The sequence below is a fragment of the Elephantulus edwardii genome, unplaced genomic scaffold, assembly GCF_000299155.1.
Source record: "Elephantulus edwardii isolate Elephantulus edwardi_28Jun2011 unplaced genomic scaffold, EleEdw1.0 scaffold00168, whole genome shotgun sequence".
Lineage (NCBI taxonomy): Eukaryota > Metazoa > Chordata > Mammalia > Macroscelidea > Macroscelididae > Elephantulus > Elephantulus edwardii.
Genome location: NW_006399918.1, coordinates 5,127,689 through 5,144,764, shown reverse-complemented (window position 1 = coordinate 5,144,764; position 17,076 = coordinate 5,127,689). Strand labels below are relative to the sequence as shown.

Sequence of the window (17,076 nt, the reverse complement as noted above, 5' to 3'; positions counted from 1 at the left end):
ACAGTACACACTCTAATAATAATAATAATAATAATAATAATAATAATAATAATAATAAATAAACAACTATGAGATATCATCTCACCCCAGTAAGAATAGCAAAATTTAACAGAATAGTGAACATCAAGTGCTGGCAAGGTTGTGGAGAAAGTGGAACCCTTATTCACTGTTGGTGGGAGTGTAAAATGGTGCAACCACTGTGGAAAGCTGTATAGCTGTATAGCACTTTCTCAAAAAGTTGCAAACAGAAATACCATTTGACCCAGCAATTCCACTACTGGGAATTTACCCTAAAGAAACCATAACCACCACCCAAGCAGATATGTGCTCACCCATGGCTTTGTTCGCAATAGCAAAGAGTTGGAAACAACCCAAGTGCCTATTAACAAACGAATGGATAGAGAAGTTCTGGTATATTCACACAATGGAATACTATGCAGCATTGCAAAATGGATGACCCTGGAGAACATTATGCTGAAATATCTCAGTCACAAAGGACAAATATTGCATAGGACCACTGTTGTAAAACAGGACTGACATTGGGCATGAGGGAAAACTGAAAAGGAGAGGAAGAATGATGTATACTGCATTTGAACAGATGAGGGCGAGAACTGTTTAAAAGGGACATATGAATGGGTATTCTTGTCATTACAGAAGTCCAGAGTGAAGGCTGCACAGTGGAGTGGACTTAGGGGGGAAGGATTACATTATAATGAAAGAGTTTTTCTTTTTCTTTTCAAGGAGAAGAGTGAATGGGGAGGGCAGAGAAAAGTGTAACAATGAAGGGCTGGAAACCCTAAGTCTCTGTAAACTTTCATTAAAATTAATTTTAAAAAAAAAAAAAAAGATCCTCAAAGTGTGTGAGACCGTCTCACCATCCTTGCTTCTAAGGAGCACTCCGGCCGCATGTCTTCCAAGACAGATGTTTGTTCTTTTGGCAGTGAGTTGAATATCTTTTGCCAAAATTATGATCCACAGGCCTCAATCCTTTTCTTTTCTTTCTTTTTTGTTTTGTTTTGTTTTCCTATCTCACTGTCCAACTTTCACAAGCATATGAGGCAATTCAAAAGACAGGCACCTCTTAAGAAAAATATAGTATAAGTTCAGGAAAGTAGAAATCAGTTTAGTGTAACCAACATTATGAAGCACTCACTCTGTGCAAGACGTTGCACTAACGGCTCCAACCTGCACCAGGGAGGGGGCAGGGCAGTCTCTGGGGTGCTCAGGGATTTACCTTAATGCCTGCACTACGACACTTGTTCACAGCATCAGGCACAGCTGCTCGTGGAGGGTCAATCATGGATATGAGCCCCACAAAACAAAGATTCTCCATGGGGAAATTGATTTCATCAGTATTGAAAGGAAATCCCTTGCCATAACTGCTAGGCAGATTCAAGAAACAGAACCCTGTGGAGAAAGAAGAGGTGAGCAGGCACTGAGACATCCAAGACCCTGGCCCCTCTTCTCCAACATGTTAAATTGTGCATCCCACAAATAATGCCAGATTGGTGCCATTTATTTAAAGCCTTCCCCACGGCCCCCTCACCTAACACACGCTCCCCTAGACCTCCCAGCTCCAGGTAGGCACGGTTGAAGGCACTCCTCATGTCATCATCCATTGGGTACTCTTGTCCGTTCAGCAAGAAGGAAGAACAAAATTCAAAGATTCTCTCAGGAGCACCCTTCATCAGCAGCATGTGAGCATTGGGGTTGTTTTCCATAAGGTGGATGGACATCTAAAGAAAGAAGAAACATTGGTGGAACAGAAGAGAGCAAGGGCTGGGCCAAAAGGTTTCGAGGGTAAAAAAGAGGAAGTGACTTGCTTCCCACTCCCATCGTCCTCCAATCCCAAGTCTGACCCCTGGTGAGACACGAGGAACGCAATGGCCCCTGAACTGTGCATGTAAAGACTGTGTGTGCCCAAATATTCTGCTGCATTTGAATTTGTTGTTATTAGGAGCCATTGAAGAGGTTTCAGCTTTTCAGCAACCCCCATAGAAAAAGGAGAGCTGCCTCACTGGCTTTTCTTGACTGCGCTTTTTTTTTAAAAAAAAAAAAAACCAACAAAAAACCAAAAAAAAACCCTATGACTTTTATGAGAGCAGATCTTTCTTTCTGGAGCCACTGGTGGGTTTGAACAGCCAGTCTTTCCACTGCCAGTCAAATGTTTAACCATTTGTGCCATCGATGGAAAAAACCCTGAACTCACTGCCATTGAGCTGGTTTCCAAGGCTAGATAAATCGTCACAGGAGGAAATGGCATCGTCTTTCCCAAGAAGTTACTGGGGAGGTTTGAACTGCCAACCTTTTAGTTAGCAGCCCAACACATAACTCTTATTTGTGTCACCAGGATATATATTGGTAGGTGCCACTGAGTCAGCTACTACTCATAGCGACCCTATAAACAACAGTTTGGAACCTTGACCTGTCAAGCGTCATCTTTACAATCTCCACCATGCTAAAAAGCCCAGTCGATGGTATCACAGTTAAAAGAAAGAAAAAAAAAAATACCACTTGACCCAAGGCCCTTTCCCTTCCTAGGAACCCTTAGTCTGATGTTGTTTTCATGTCCATCTCTTTTATCTTTCTGAGGGCAGAGTCAGCCGCTCTCCCTTCACCTCTGCTTCCTTTCTGACTGGATTGCTGGAGAGCAGAAGTGTGGGGAGAGTCAAGGCAGACAGCTGAGGAAGGAAAGAAAACCTATCTGCATCCAAAGACCTGTGTTCTAGGGGAGCACCAATACACTTCCCAGCTTTGTGACCTCAGCAGGTCAATCCATTTTGTCTCTTAAAACTTTAGTGCCTTCACAAAAATGTCAATGGCTCTGCCTTGTTTAATTTGCTTTTTATGAAAACACTTGCACAAAATGTTTCGGATGCTCTGCAGCATAATTAAAAAATAGGCAAGCATTTCTCGTCCCCTTGCCACTTTTTCCTCAAAGCCCACGAAGTCCCCTGGGAGGGCCAGGTAGTCAAGCTTGGGTGTCAGTGAGCTTGTATGAGGGGACATTTCATGAAGTGAACCTGACAAGAAATGAGAGCAGTAGTTCAGGTTTTGTCTTCTCTTTTGATTTATGATCTAAGGAAAGAAACAAAAATGTCTCTGGGAGATACAAATAAACACTCAACTACTACCAAAAAAGATGGGTTCAAATCTACCCAGAGGTACCTTTGAAGAAAGACGTGGCAGTCTACTCTTTTTTTTTCCTTCTGTGTGCCATCAAATCAGATCTGCCTGGCACAGGAGGTGACTGCCCTTCCTTTTCCAGTGGATAATCTGGTGGATTTGAACTGCATGCCTTGGGATTGCAGTGCAACTTCTTGCCAGTAGGCCACCAGAACTCCCTGACAGTGTACTCTTGGAAAGATTCTTCTCTGAGACAGAACTGACTTGCAGCTGATGCCTCAGTGGGTTTTCAGAGGCTGTAAATTCCATTTGAAGAGACTGCCCACCTCTCTCCTCTGGAGTGACTGGTGGATTTGAACTGCCTGCCTTTGGATTGGCACTGCAACTCCTTACCTATGATGCCATGTGAAGTCCCTTCTGAAAGATTAAAGTCACTAAAAACTCAATGAACCACATACGGCTGCCAGGAGTTGGAAATGACTCAACAGCATTTTTCGTTTTTAAACAACTGATAGGAAACTCTTGCTATACAGCCTTTCAAGTAACACAATCCTGTGTTGAAAAGAAATGAAACAGCCCAGGGGAGGCCAGAACGGCACCTCTCAAATGATAAACCAGACAGAAAACAGTGCGTAAAAACTGAGTGGTCAATATTGTTCCACTAGACACCAAAAAACCCCTATCCTGTTATGTTCAAAATATGCTTAAATACTCCAGAGAGCAAGCCTAATTCATTTACAGCAGAAAGCCATAAAAGGTTTAAAAACGCTCAACTTTCTAAAGACTCAAGATATTTTGTCCAATGGTGATTAATTTCATGAAACATAATGCATGAGAATGATTGTGTGAAACACAATAGGAATGAAGAATAGTGTGAAACACAATGTATATGAAAATTGTAAGCAAACCAATATAAAATAAAATAATAATATAGAAAGAAATATCTGGTGAATGAGTGAAAGGGCCCAAAGATGATAGTAAACTGCTTAGCAACTCGGTCACAAAAATCACATGTTGACAGGGCAAAAAGATGGAGGAAATATCTGGAATTGCCAGCACTGAGAGCTGGCTTCCATTCACACACACACACACACACACACACACACACACACACACACACACGTCATAGAGAAGGAGAGAGCCCAGGCCCACAATGAGCAGGCCTGCTTAGAAGGCTCCACCAAACAGAACCTCCAGCTCCCGTAGAATAAGCTCATCAAGTGAAAGCAGCAAGGGGTTCCACAAAGCCCCCTGAGGGGTAGCCAGGGGAAGGCCTGAGTGCTACGCTGTGCCACAGAGAATGATTTTGCAGTTTGAATTTGTTATCAGTATGTCAGAAAAGGTGCTAAGTAGTCTGTATGTGGGGAAACTCAGGGTGTTTTTCATCTTACCCTTGCAGACTCACAGTGCTTTTATTTTGAATCACAGAGAGGGAGGGAGAGGCATCAAATTCTTTCCACTAAAGGCCTTAAGGGACTTTGCCAGGCACCAAATTCCTGTCTGGTTAGTGAGGCCACTCACTACACCAGGTGACATTGTCCAAGGGAGTGACATCAAAACAATGGTCTATAACATTTTTGTGTAGCATCCCAGAAGGAATGTGTTCATTTTCATAAACTAACCCGGGAGTGAGTGCTAACAACTCACAAGCACAAACATATTTTGTGGTTAAGTTTAGTCACATACACCGATGTTCCCCCAAGGTTAAAACCCTGCTGAATTACGGTCTGAAGCTTGTAAAGCGCTCGAGTCAGCACCCTCATTATGAGCCAATTCCATGGCGATTTGCATCACATATTTGTTTGCACACACTACAAGCATGCTGTTGTTTTTGTTGCTGCTGGTATTTTTATAATTACTGATTTTATCAACCGTTCAACAACAACACTGTGGTTAGTGGAAGAGGTGCTGCCAGAGTGCTCCTTAGAGGCAAAGATGGTGAAATTGATCGCATATACACTAAGCATGGTATCTGGAGGGCCCAGTTCTTGGAAAAAGACATGATGCTTAGAAAAAAATGGAGCGACAGCAAAGAGGAAAACCTCCAATGTAATGGATTGACAGGTGACTCTAACCATAGGTTTGAGCATGACAAAGATTATGTACGTGGCGCAGGGTTGGGCAGGGTTTCATTCTGCTGTAATAGGGTCACTGTGAACCAGAATAGACTAGAGAACATCTAACAACAACAACAACAGCAGTATTTGTGAACCTGTGTCAATAACATTTCAGATCATGAAGTAGTAATTAAAAATGTGGGGAAAAAATGGATTCCATTGAGTTACTAATAAATTTGCAACTAATTATGTAACTCAATGTAAAAAGATTTCTACAGGTGAGCTCTGGTGGCCTAGTGTCAAGAAGCTGCACTGCAATCCCAGAAGTGAGTGGTTCGAATCCACCAGATGCTCTGCTGGAGAAGGAGGGGCAATCTCCTCCTGTACCAGTCAGATCTGATTTGACATACACACACACGCAAAATAATAAAAAAAGATTTCCTAAAACTATTTTGTCATTGTTGTTGTTACATACTATCAAGTCAGAATTGACCCATAGCTGACTCTCCAGTAGGTTTTCAGACGCAGTAAACCAAATCAGATAGCCCATCTTTTTCCTGCAGAGCAGCTGGTGGATTTGAACAGCATGCATTTGGGTTGGCAGTGCGACTTCTTACCACTAAGCCCCCTGTTGTTGTTGTTGTTAAGTGCCGTCGAGTTGCAGGCGACTCATAGTGACCCTATGAAGGAGAGTCCTTGATGCTTGGGTGCCTTTCATCCTCTCTCCAGGTTCATAGGGTTTCCAGAAGCAAGCTATTATGGAAGTGGTGGATAACACTCCTCCTTCCACGCTTGTTTAATCGGGGAGCTCCACCCCACTCTCAGTCCGCATTGGGTAGCCAACCATTAACGCATTTGACACATCCGTGTCAAAATGTTCAGCCTCACAGCAATCACAAGTGACCGTGGGACGGCAACTTGTACACCAGAAGCCCCCTGAGTTACTAATAATATTGTAAATAATAATATAATTCCATATAGAAAGATTTCATAGAACTATTTTGTTGTTGTTGTTGTTATGTGCCGTCGAGTCGTTTGCGACTCATATGTACAGCAGCCCTAAACCCTGCTCTATCCTGTGCCAATCGCATTGCCTCTGACACACCCATCCTGATTACCCCAGTCACTGAATCAATCCACCTCATAGAGGGCCTTCCCCTCCTGCGCTGTCCCTCCAACCTCCCAAGCATGATGTCCCTCTCCAAGGACCTGTCTCTCCTTACATGTGCAAAGTATGTCAGACGAAGTCCCAGAATCCTTGACTCCAAGGAGTAGGCTGGTTTAACCCTCTCCAGGATGAATCTGTTTGTTTTCTTGGCAGTCCAGGGAACATTCAATACTCTTCTCCAGCACCACAGCTCAAAGGAATCAATTCTCCTTCTATCCTCCCTAGTCATTGTCCAACTCTCTGATGCATAACAAGTGATTGCAAAGACCATGGCATGTATCAGGTGCACCTTAGTCTCCAGAGAGACACTGTTGCTCTTGAGTACTTTAGAGAGGTCCCTAACAGCAGACTTCCCCATCGTAATATGTTTTTTTATTTCCTGGCTGCTGGTGCCAGGTGTGTTGACCCTGGAGCGGAGCAAACTGAAGCTGTGAACAATCTCAATCTCTTCGCCATCCATCCTGATGCTACCAATTGGTCCAGCGGTGAGAATCTTTGTCTTCTTGACATTGAGCCTCAATCCATACTGAAGGCTGCAGTCCTTGACCCTCTGCAGCAAGTGCTTGAGGTCCTCCTCAGTTTCGGCAAGCAGGGTTGTGTCATCTGCATAACGCAGATTGTTAATAGATCTTCCACCAATCCTGACACCACACTTCTCCTCATAGAGCCCAGCCTCTTGGATAATCTGCTCTGAATACAGATTGAAAAGGTATGGAGATAGGACACATCCCTGGTGTACACCCTTCCCAATTTTGAACCATGCGGTGTTTCCTTGCTCTCTTCTGACAACTGCCTCTGGTCCAAGTATAGGTTTCACATTAGCACAATTAAATGTTCTGGGATTCCCATTCTTCCCAGAGTCAGCCACAGTTTGTTATGATCCACACAGTCAAATGCCTTTGCATAATCAATGAAACACAGATAGACATTCTTTTGGTATTCCCTGCTTTCAGCTAAGATCCGTCTAACATCAGCTACAATATCCCTAGTACCACGACCCATTCTAAACCCAGCGTGGACTTTTGGCAGTTCTCTGCTGATGTGCTGTTCCAGTCATTTTTGGATAATCTTCAGTAAAATCTTGCTTGCATATGAAATCAATGATATTGTTCTGTAGTTTCTACACTCTGTTGGGTCACCTTTCTTTGGGATGGGAACAAATACAGATCTCTTCCAGTCAGTTGGCCAAGTGGTTGTTCTCCAGATTTCTTGGTACAACATGGTGAGCACATCCAGGGCAGCATCTGTTAGCTGACTCTTTGAGTCAGATTTTGTTATTAGTCCTCATATAATCAAGGAAATACTACATCTCAATCATTTAACTACATTTATACTATCATTATTCTATGATCAAAATGGGAAAAAATGTATTACTGAAGTTCTATATGGTCTGGTATTGAGTGGAGGTCCATGGGGGGGAGGCACCATGAGGTACTACGCTGGGTGATGCACATCCTCGTGATGCCACTGACTAGGAAAGTTAAGTGTACAGTCTGGGCCCAGGAAGCTTGTTATACCACACTACCCGAATGCCAGTTTTTTGGGAGATAGAAAAGTACGGTTCTCTTTAACCTTTATATGCTCAGTGTTCAATAGGAAAGTATGTGGTTCTCGATGAGTGCCATTGAACTGATACCAACTTGCAGAAACCCCAAATGACAGTGGAAATGCCCCACAGAGTCTTCTTGGTTGTGATCTTTATAGAAGCCCAAGGTGGTGCTATGGTTTGGAGGAGGGCTTGGCTGATAACCAAAAGGTTGGCAATTCAAACCTACTCCTTGGGAGAAAAAGAGCTGAAAATGGGCTCGACGTGGGCACAACAATGATCTTTCCAGAAGCAGAACTGCTAAATGGGTTCAGACCACCACCTGAGAGCTTTACGGTTGCACCATCGGGCTCCTTATATGAAAGCATAAACCCCACACAAATTCACTGCCTTGCAGCTGATTCCCACTCAAAACAGCTTATAGGACAGAGTAAACCATCCCAGAGGGTTCCCAGAGCTAGGAATCTTCATCAGAGCAGACTGCCACATCTACCTCCTGATGGTGGGATCAAACCCCTGGTCTTTTGGTTAGCTGTCTGACAGGTTACACCATCTATCTAGATTGATATTTGATTGTGTGGTATTTTAAAAACAGAAAAACATGTGACCTTTCATCTGCCAGCTTTTGCTACTCACAGGCCTTTCTGAGAGCATATTGTGATTGGCTCTTCCCAAAGAGGCACCAGCTCAGAGCTTTGATTAGGATTTGTCAGGACTGAGCCAGCTCCGAGTCATGGTGACCTCGTGTATTATAGAGGAAACCTGGTATTTTCTTGCTGTAATCGTTACAGAAGCAAATCACTAGATCTCTCTTCCACAGCGTCAGTGGAAAAATTCAAATCATGAGCTTTTGGATCAGGCTGGTGTTAGGTGCAGTTGAGTCGAGTTTGACTCTTACAGCCCCTATGAACAACAGGCCTGACTGAACCCTGCCCTATCCCGTGCCAGCCTCATCATCTCTGGCACACTTGAGCCCACTGCTGCATCACAGAGTATATCCATCCCCTTGAGGGTCTAGTTGTTGTTGTTGTTGTTACGTGCCATTGAGTCACCTGAGACCCATTGCGACCCTATATACAGCACCTCTGAACCCTTCCCTGTCCTGAGCCAGTCTCACTAATTTCAACACACCAACACCCATTGTCCCAGTCACTGTATCAATCCATCTCAGCCAGGGTCTTCCTCTCATGAGCTGTCCACCCACCCTTCCAAGTATGATGTCCTTCTCCAAGGACTGGTCCCTCCTGGCTACCATATGCCCAAAGTATGTGAGATGGAGCTTCAAAATCTTAGCCTCCAAGGAGAAACTTGGTTTCACCCTCTCCAGTTCATGGCATATTCAAGACTCTTCTCCAGCACCACAATCAAAAGCATTGATTCTTCTTCTGTCATCCTAGTCATTGTCCAGCTCCCTGATGCATAGAAAGTAATTGGGAAGAACATGGCCTGGATCAGGTACACCTCAGTCTCTAGACTGACATAATTGCTTTTCAGCACTCTGGAGAGGTCCAAGTGCAAATCAATCAATCCACTTAGGTACCTTAGAACTGACCTTTATTACGTACTCTTTCTCTCCACCCTTTTAAAGCAAGACTTCCTTTTAATCGAGATGTTGGCTATCCTCTCTCTCTATTCTACACCTCAGAGGTGGCTTTGGGCCAAGGCAAAGCTCCCATGACCCCATGTGATGAGCCCATCTGTCTCACCATCCCACCTCTGTCACCTCTGTACCTGGTACTTGTTGGTAGAATTAAAGGGAATCTCGGCCACTTTGGGGTTCTTTTCTCTCATGCTCTTCACAGAGCGGTAAGACTGCTCAATGAACTTCAGCAGGGCCGACTCGGAAGCATCACCTGTTGTTTCTCGCTGCCAGGAGAAGTTTGCGTAAGCACAGGCTCACCCATATAGGCTGGAGAAGGGCAGGCTAGGGAGGAGATGCTGGGGGGGGGGAAATCACTGATCCCCAGAAAAGAAATTTCTTTTCTTTTTGTTTTATGAGGGCAAGTTACACCCTGGACACTGAAGACCACCCTCTCCCTCAGGCCTATTACCTTAATTATAGGCACTGCCTCCTGCTTGGCCTTGAAGTCAGCTCGGTTGCAGAGGCCAGCAATTCTGGCCAGCGTGAACCAGGTGGGAGAGTGTTTGGCAAATGTTTGCTCTAGGGAGAGAGAAAAGTTGTGAGCAGGGGAGAGCTGAGTCTGAAGCTAGGAGTTACATCCAGTTTCTTACGCCAGAATGGATGTACTTTTTCTTTTCCTCCACTCCTCCCCTCTAGTCCACTTCCCAGCTAGCCTCTCCCGTCTGTACTCATCAGGCCGTGTCAGCTCACTCCTCACTACCCCCCTCAAATCCTCCTCTTGGTCCACCAAAACCACTAGTCACCAACTTGGTCTTCAGAGATGTCAGCATTATATATGGTCCTGTCAAACCACATGTGGGCGACGGTCATGCGGTTCTGGGTGAGGGTCCCCGTCTTGTCAGAGCAGATGGTGGAGGTGGAGCCCAGTGTCTCCACGGCCTCCAGGTTCTTCACCAGGCAGTTCTTATACGCCATGCGCTTGGCTGTCAGGGTCAGGCACACCTGAAACCCAGAGAGGGAAACGAGGAAAGGTTAACACCTCACACCGCTTTGTTATTTTGAAAGTCTGAGCTTGTTTTCTGCTTCCTTCCCTTTTGTTTGCACTTATGGAGGCTGCATCTGTGGCGATGGTAAAGAAATTTGGGAAAATATTTTAGGTTCATGCTATGTGGCAGTGTTTTGATGATGTTGTTGTATTATTATTATATAGTCATTGGTTTGTTATGAGTTCTACCAATAAAATAAAAATCCTAATTTGGGAAAAAAAGAAGGCATTGTTTGAGGGGAGCTCTGGTGGCCTAGTGGCAAAAAAGCTGCATTGCAATCCCAGAGGCTCATGGTTCAAATCCACCAGATGCTCTGCCGGGGGAGGAGGGACAATCTCCTCCAGTACCAGTCAGATCCGATTTGACGGTACACACACAAAAATTTAAAAAAAAAAAAAAGGCATTGTTTGAACACAGTATTTTAGAAACTGAGCCTCCTTATTCCTCCAGAATGTTTCTCTCCTTCATAATTCTTTTGTCTTTTCTATTCGGCAGTCTCCTTTGATTAACGCTCAGGCCACCTCTTCTTCTTAAATCCAATCTTTCCATGGACCATCATCTCTTATTGTGGTATGAGATACTAGGTGTAAAGAAAGGTTACAGCAATAGTTTTAAAAAAAAAGAATGAGGAAGAGAGAATGATCAAATTGGGAAGGGCTATCACAAACCTTGAAGTAACTTGAGGAGTCAACTCAAACCAGAAGACTTTTGGTAGTCATAAATCTTATGAAATTACATCAATGCTGAATGAGTTCTCCTCCTCTAACTCCCTGACAGAAAAAACCCCAAGCTATTCTCTTGATTCTAACTCATGGAACCACGTGTATACTGGTTTTACACGGAGTAAAATTGCTCCGCGGGGGTTTTGGTGAAGTTCACTGAAGTTGAGTCCCCAGCCCTTTCTGCTGTCACACCTCAGGCATGTCTAATTTTTACATTAGTTCTTTATGTCTGTTTACATCACAGAACTGTTTGTGCCATCCAGGAACTTCAAGGAATTCTTAAACTATAGTTACTTAAGGACAGAATTCTAATCATGGAATTATAACTTATGACATCACAAGTCCCAGTGTTTTTATACTAACCAAACCACATCCAAGAATATTTGCCCACTTTTACGTAAAGCAGAATATTCATCTGTATTCCAAATGGATGACCAGCAAGACAAGGGGCCATATGAAGAATGGCTTTAAAAAAAAAGGAATTGTTTGAACTCCCACCCAGAGTATCTAAAGGAGTAATGTCTAGATGTGATAGAAGTGACTTGTTTTGTGTTTAGCTGCTGTCCAGTGAGCCCGTGATTCGGGAAGACACCACACATGCAGGACAGAACCCTCCACAGGTTTTTTTTTCCTTGGCTCTTATCTTGGAGTGGGTTAATTAATTTTTTAAAAAAATTCATTCATTGTTGCACATTTTCCTCCCTAGGAATCTTTAGGGAAGCAATTTGTCAGTCTTTTTTTCTTCTGTGGCTCTTCTAGATGGGTTTGAGCTGCCAATCTTGGGGTTAGCAGTAGACAACAAACCCCTTGCCCCACCAGACTCTTTAAGATAAAATAGGAAATTGAGGGAGCTCTGGTGGCCTAGTGACAAGAAGCTGTGCTGCAATCCTGAAGTTTGAATCCACCAGATGCTCCGCTGGAGAAGGATGGGCAGTCTCCTCCTGTGCCAGTCAGACCTGACTCGACGGCACACAACAAGTAGTAAAAAAAAAAAAAATTTAAAAAGTGATATATAAAATAGGAAATCATATTGCTTCTCAGTACAATAAAATTTACTTAGAGTTGCTTACCCTGGTCGTGTAGTGATTAAAGAATTAGACTACTAACCAAAAGCCAGCAGTTTGAAGCCACCAGTCACTATGTGGGAGAAATAGCAGACAGACGCTTCTGTACAAACAAGTTACCGTAAAGGTGGACGGAGGGGGTAAAGGAAGTGGGAAAGATCCAGTGGGGACCTGAAAAGACAGGGTAATGGTGGACATAGTCCAATGGTGATTTGTAACTCACGGCTGCCCTCTTCATAGCTTGCTCGCTGAAAGGAAAGAGAAGGCTCGAGAAAACGTAGGTAGAGGGGGTCAATGTCACTTTGGGAGCTCAATGGCTTGGCCCGTACAGTTGTGCAGTTCTATGGGAGAAAGATGGTCAATCTCTTCTCGTGTCATTTACAGCCGTTGGAAACCTATGGAGGGTCAGCTATTAATTGATTCTGTCTTGACAGCCATGAGAGGTTTGGGTATATTATTCCCGATAACTTAATATAGATTATGAATATGTTTGAGAATTTCAACGATGAAAGAGACATGGGCAATTTTGTTTCCCTAAGGTGATCCGCGCTCCCCAAGATCACCTCTCGCTTTGTCTACTCACAGTGACAGTAGCCAGTAGCCCCTCAGGCACATTGGCCACAATGATGCCAATTAGAAAAATGACTGCCTGCAGCCAGCCGTAGCCCAAGAGAAGCGAGAGCACAAAGAAAGAGATCCCCAGGACGAGGGCCACCACGGTGATCAGATGGATGAAGTGCTCAATCTCAATGGAAATGGGAGTTTTGCCGGTTGTCAGGCCCGAGGTCAGCGAGGCAATGCGTCCTATCACGGTATCATCTCCAGTAGCAATCACAATGCCCCGCCCTGTGCCTGTGAGAGAAGAGAAAGGACAGTCACAGAGAAACCCCAAGTCTGAATCGGGAAGCCTGTTAGAGTTGGTTCCTAAGAAGAGAAAGCTTTCCATGGTCACAGACAGATGGACATGAAAGATCCTCGGACATGAAAGATCCTCTGAGAGGTTGCCATGTTATATTCTCTTCACATTTAGCTCATATAAATGCAGGTCTCTCCCAGTCTTAAAAAAAAAAATCAGTTCTCCAGAGATACCCAATTTTGTTGCCTCATTTCCTTCACTATCTTGAAGGTCTTCTTTAAACGTAATATCTTTTCCCCTCCTATATTTTTTCTGGTTTTGTCCTTAACAACTAAATAGTCCCTAGATCCCCAGGAACAGTGGCTACACCCTTCTGGTGGAGTCCTAGGTCCTAATATCCCCTTTGCTCTGCTCTACCACAGTGATTAATAACTAGGAGTGATCCCCAAGGGGCATTTGGCACAATCTAATTTTTGGCTGGGCAGGGGTGGGGTGTTGAGGGGTGGGGACTACTCACATCTATGGGTAGAAGGCAGAGATATTGTTAAACACCCTGCAGTGCATTGGGCAGGCCCTACAACAAAGACTTCTGCAGCCCCAAATGTCAGCAGTGGCAAAATTGAGAAAGCCTCCCCTAACCTGAGCCCCTCCCTGCTTTGCCCTGGCTAGAGCCAGGCTGACCCCTGGTGGGTAGCACAGGCCATAACACTCGGACTTCTGTGTCAAGGAGGGGGTGCAGGGGACAACCAGGTGCCTTCTAGATGATTCTAAAGGAAGGCTACCCTACATGTGTCATGGTAGAATAGTGGTCAATAGGGTTTTCAAAGGCTGATTGAAAAAAAAATCCAGCTAGGATTTTATTCCGTGGGACCTGTGAGTGCTTAAAACCTCCAATCTTTCAGTTAACAAATAAATGCTTAGAGCATCTGTACCAGTGTGTGTAGCAAGGTCCTCTTCTCCTGTCCACCAGCACTGCCCCTGACACAAGGGGACTTGTACATAAATGCTTGCAGGCCACGCACCAGCCTGGCCTGAGCTGAGCTGCCAACAAGGTTCTTTGTTCAAAATTTCAATTTCTCCCTGCTCTACCATGAAGTCAGAAGTTCCTGCCATTAAACTCACAGTCCGTATCGGAAAAGCAGCTTACTGCTCATGAAAATAGCATGCGTGTTAGAATTGGTCTCGGAGTTGGAAACCCAGTTTTGGAATGTATTAGCTGTTTGCTGCAGGAGCAAATAGCTTAAACTCTTAGTTTCAGCTTTGTCCTTAAAATGAGATGAAGTATCTACAAAGCTGCAAAGGTGAAAGATATGTTTTGGGTTGTTGTTTTTGTTTGTTTGTTTGTTTTTTAAAATTTTTATTATTTTGTGTGTGTACTGTCAAATCAGATCTGATTGGTACAGGAGGAGATTGTTCCTCTTTCTCCAGTAGAGCATCTGGTGGATTTGAACCATGCACCTCTGGGATTGCAGTACACCTTCTTGCCACTAGGCCACCAGAGCTCACCTTGGGTTTTGTTTTGTTTTTTAACGTATTTCTTATTTTATTTCTCACACAGGTGTTGTTTTTTTTAAAGGACCTTAAAACAGCACACAGTAGACATTCAATAGTTTCTTCTTTTAATTGACACTAATTTAGGTCTCCAGAAGGTCCTGTCAAACTACACATGCAGCTTAGCAAGGGTAGTTTCAAGCTAATAGGACGCAGAAACATCCTAGCGCAGAGCTGCTGACGGTCCCCATTTCTAAGGTCCCCCTGAATATGCTATCTGGAGAGGAGGGTCCTGCTCCTGGAGCATAATCCATCCACTGACTCGGGTAATAAGAGCTGACAGTTCCAGGGCGCTCGCAACACACTAGACCTTTTGTGATGAGTTGACTATCAGTGGGATAGAGGCTTGTATTATTGCCATTGTGCAGATGCGGCAATGGTGGCTCTGAGAGGCTACGAGAGATGGAGAGGCTAGGTGATCCAAAACCTTGTAGCTATGCACTTTTTAGTAAGTAGAGAGTTCTCAAGCTCTTTCTGCTTAAGTCCCTGCTTTTGGATATATAGGTTCTGAATGACGTGATACTCACCTTCCACACAGTTGGTGGAGAAGAAGCAGATGTTTTTTGTCTCTAGAGGGTTCTCATGGGTGAACTCTGGGGAGCGGTTCTGGGGCTCTGACTCTCCAGTCAAGGATGAGTTGTCCACCTGGGGTGAAAGGGAAGATGGGTCATAAGATGAGCAGTGGCCGAGGGAAGCAGATTCATTAATGAAGATGACCTGCTCATCAGTGTTTCTAACTTAAGAGAGGAGCTTAGGTCTGCTCACTGGCACCTTGTCTGTAAGCTCAAACAGCACTGGTAACTTGTCAAGGCTCTGCATGATCAGATCCTACTGTCTTTCATTGAGCCCAGGTAACTACAATGCCTTTAAACCACCTTTCACTCCCTCCCATAGCAATCCACCTCCCCTCACCTTACATCCTTGTGATGCAATAAGTCGGATGTCAGCTGGGATTCGGTCTCCACCCTTCACTTCTACCAGGTCTCCCAATACCACGTCTTGTACATTGATCTGTATCCTCTCTCCTCCTCGGATTACCAGGGCTTGCTATGGGAAAGGAGCACCAGTGCGTATAGGGTAGGGCCATTTCCAAATGACCCTTTCGGCTTCTCCCATCCCGCTTGGAGCCTACAGCCTCCTGTTCTTCATCTCCTTCATTCTGACTCCCCTTTCTTCCTGCCCCTATCACATTATCTTTGAAGGTCTCTTTGGTAATTTTGCAGATCCCTACTATCTCTCTTTGCAGGGTCTTCTGCATATGACTTTGATGTTCCTCCCATTAAGAGGTGGAGTCTTAAATATTGCATAGGGCCACTGTTGTAAAATGGGACTGAAATCAGGGTTGAGGGAAGACAGAAAAGGAGGGGAGGAATGATGTATATTTCATTGAAACAGATGAGGGAGAGAACTGTTTAAAAGGGATATGTGAATGGGTATTCTTGTTATTACAGAAGTCCAGAGTGAAGGCTGCATAGTGGAGTGGACTTGGGGGGAGGGATTGTATAACAATGAAAGAGTTTTTCTTTCTTTTCAAGGAGAAGAGTGAATTGGGGGGAGGATTTGGATAGGGAGAAAAGTGCAACAATGAATGACTGGAAACCCTAAGTTTCTGTAAACTTTCATTAAAATTAATGAAAAATATATATATAACAAGCAGATGGCAAATTCTACAGTCAGCCTAGGTAATTGGTGTGTTAAAATGGCAAACTCTCTAGTGGCTCTTGTTTTAATAGGTGTCTACTCAGGTGTTTGTTTTCAAAGCAATGTTTCTCTGTTCCTTATGTACACGCAGCCCTCACCTTTTTAATGACTATGTCTTCACAGTATTTACTATACATAAGACAATCACACCAGGGGCTCCTCAGGAGAAAGATAGGGAATCTCCTTACAGCTTCAGAAACCCAAATGAGGATCAGCTATTAGTAGAGAGCAGTGAGGTCGGTTAAAGTAGGTTAAGTGTTGTTTCATGAGGTCGGTTAAAGTAGGTTAAGTGTTGTTTCATGATGTTTGTGTGAGTAGGTATGTAAGTAAGTGTATTGTGTACACTGTGTTGCAATGTGTTTTAATGTAATCAATGGAATGAAAAATCACTGTTTTATAGGTGTAATGTACCAGCTGTTGAACTACAGAGAAGTCAACAGCTAAGGTTTTCTCTGAAAAGGGTCACAATTAGTAACTAAGAAAGCCTTGGTAGTACAGTAATCATCTGGCTGCTAACCAGCCAGCCAAGTTCCTTGTCCTATTAAGATTTCTGAGTCAAGAGGAACTGGTCATGAAGAAGGAAGTTCAAGCTGCTTTAAAGGAATTGGCGAAAAACAAGGTCCCGGGAATTGATGGAATACCAATTGATGTATTTCA

General features: G+C 44.0%; 1 protein-coding gene across 1 annotated transcript in view; it reads right to left on the bottom strand.

Moving 5' to 3' along the window:
- ATP1A4 (ATPase, Na+/K+ transporting, alpha 4 polypeptide) overlaps nt 1-17,076 on the bottom strand; it is a 67,847-nt gene that overhangs the window by 43,978 nt on the left and 6,793 nt on the right. The window contains exons 5-12 of the mRNA XM_006895461.1: nt 15,631-15,765; nt 15,246-15,363; nt 12,895-13,163; nt 10,283-10,481; nt 9,949-10,058; nt 9,629-9,763; nt 1,547-1,736; nt 1,235-1,407 (exon numbers count right to left, since the gene is read on the bottom strand). Of these exons, the coding sequence (XP_006895523.1) occupies nt 1,235-1,407; nt 1,547-1,736; nt 9,629-9,763; nt 9,949-10,058; nt 10,283-10,481; nt 12,895-13,163; nt 15,246-15,363; nt 15,631-15,765 (1,329 nt within the window). The remainder of the gene's footprint in view (nt 1-1,234; nt 1,408-1,546; nt 1,737-9,628; nt 9,764-9,948; nt 10,059-10,282; nt 10,482-12,894; nt 13,164-15,245; nt 15,364-15,630; nt 15,766-17,076) is intronic.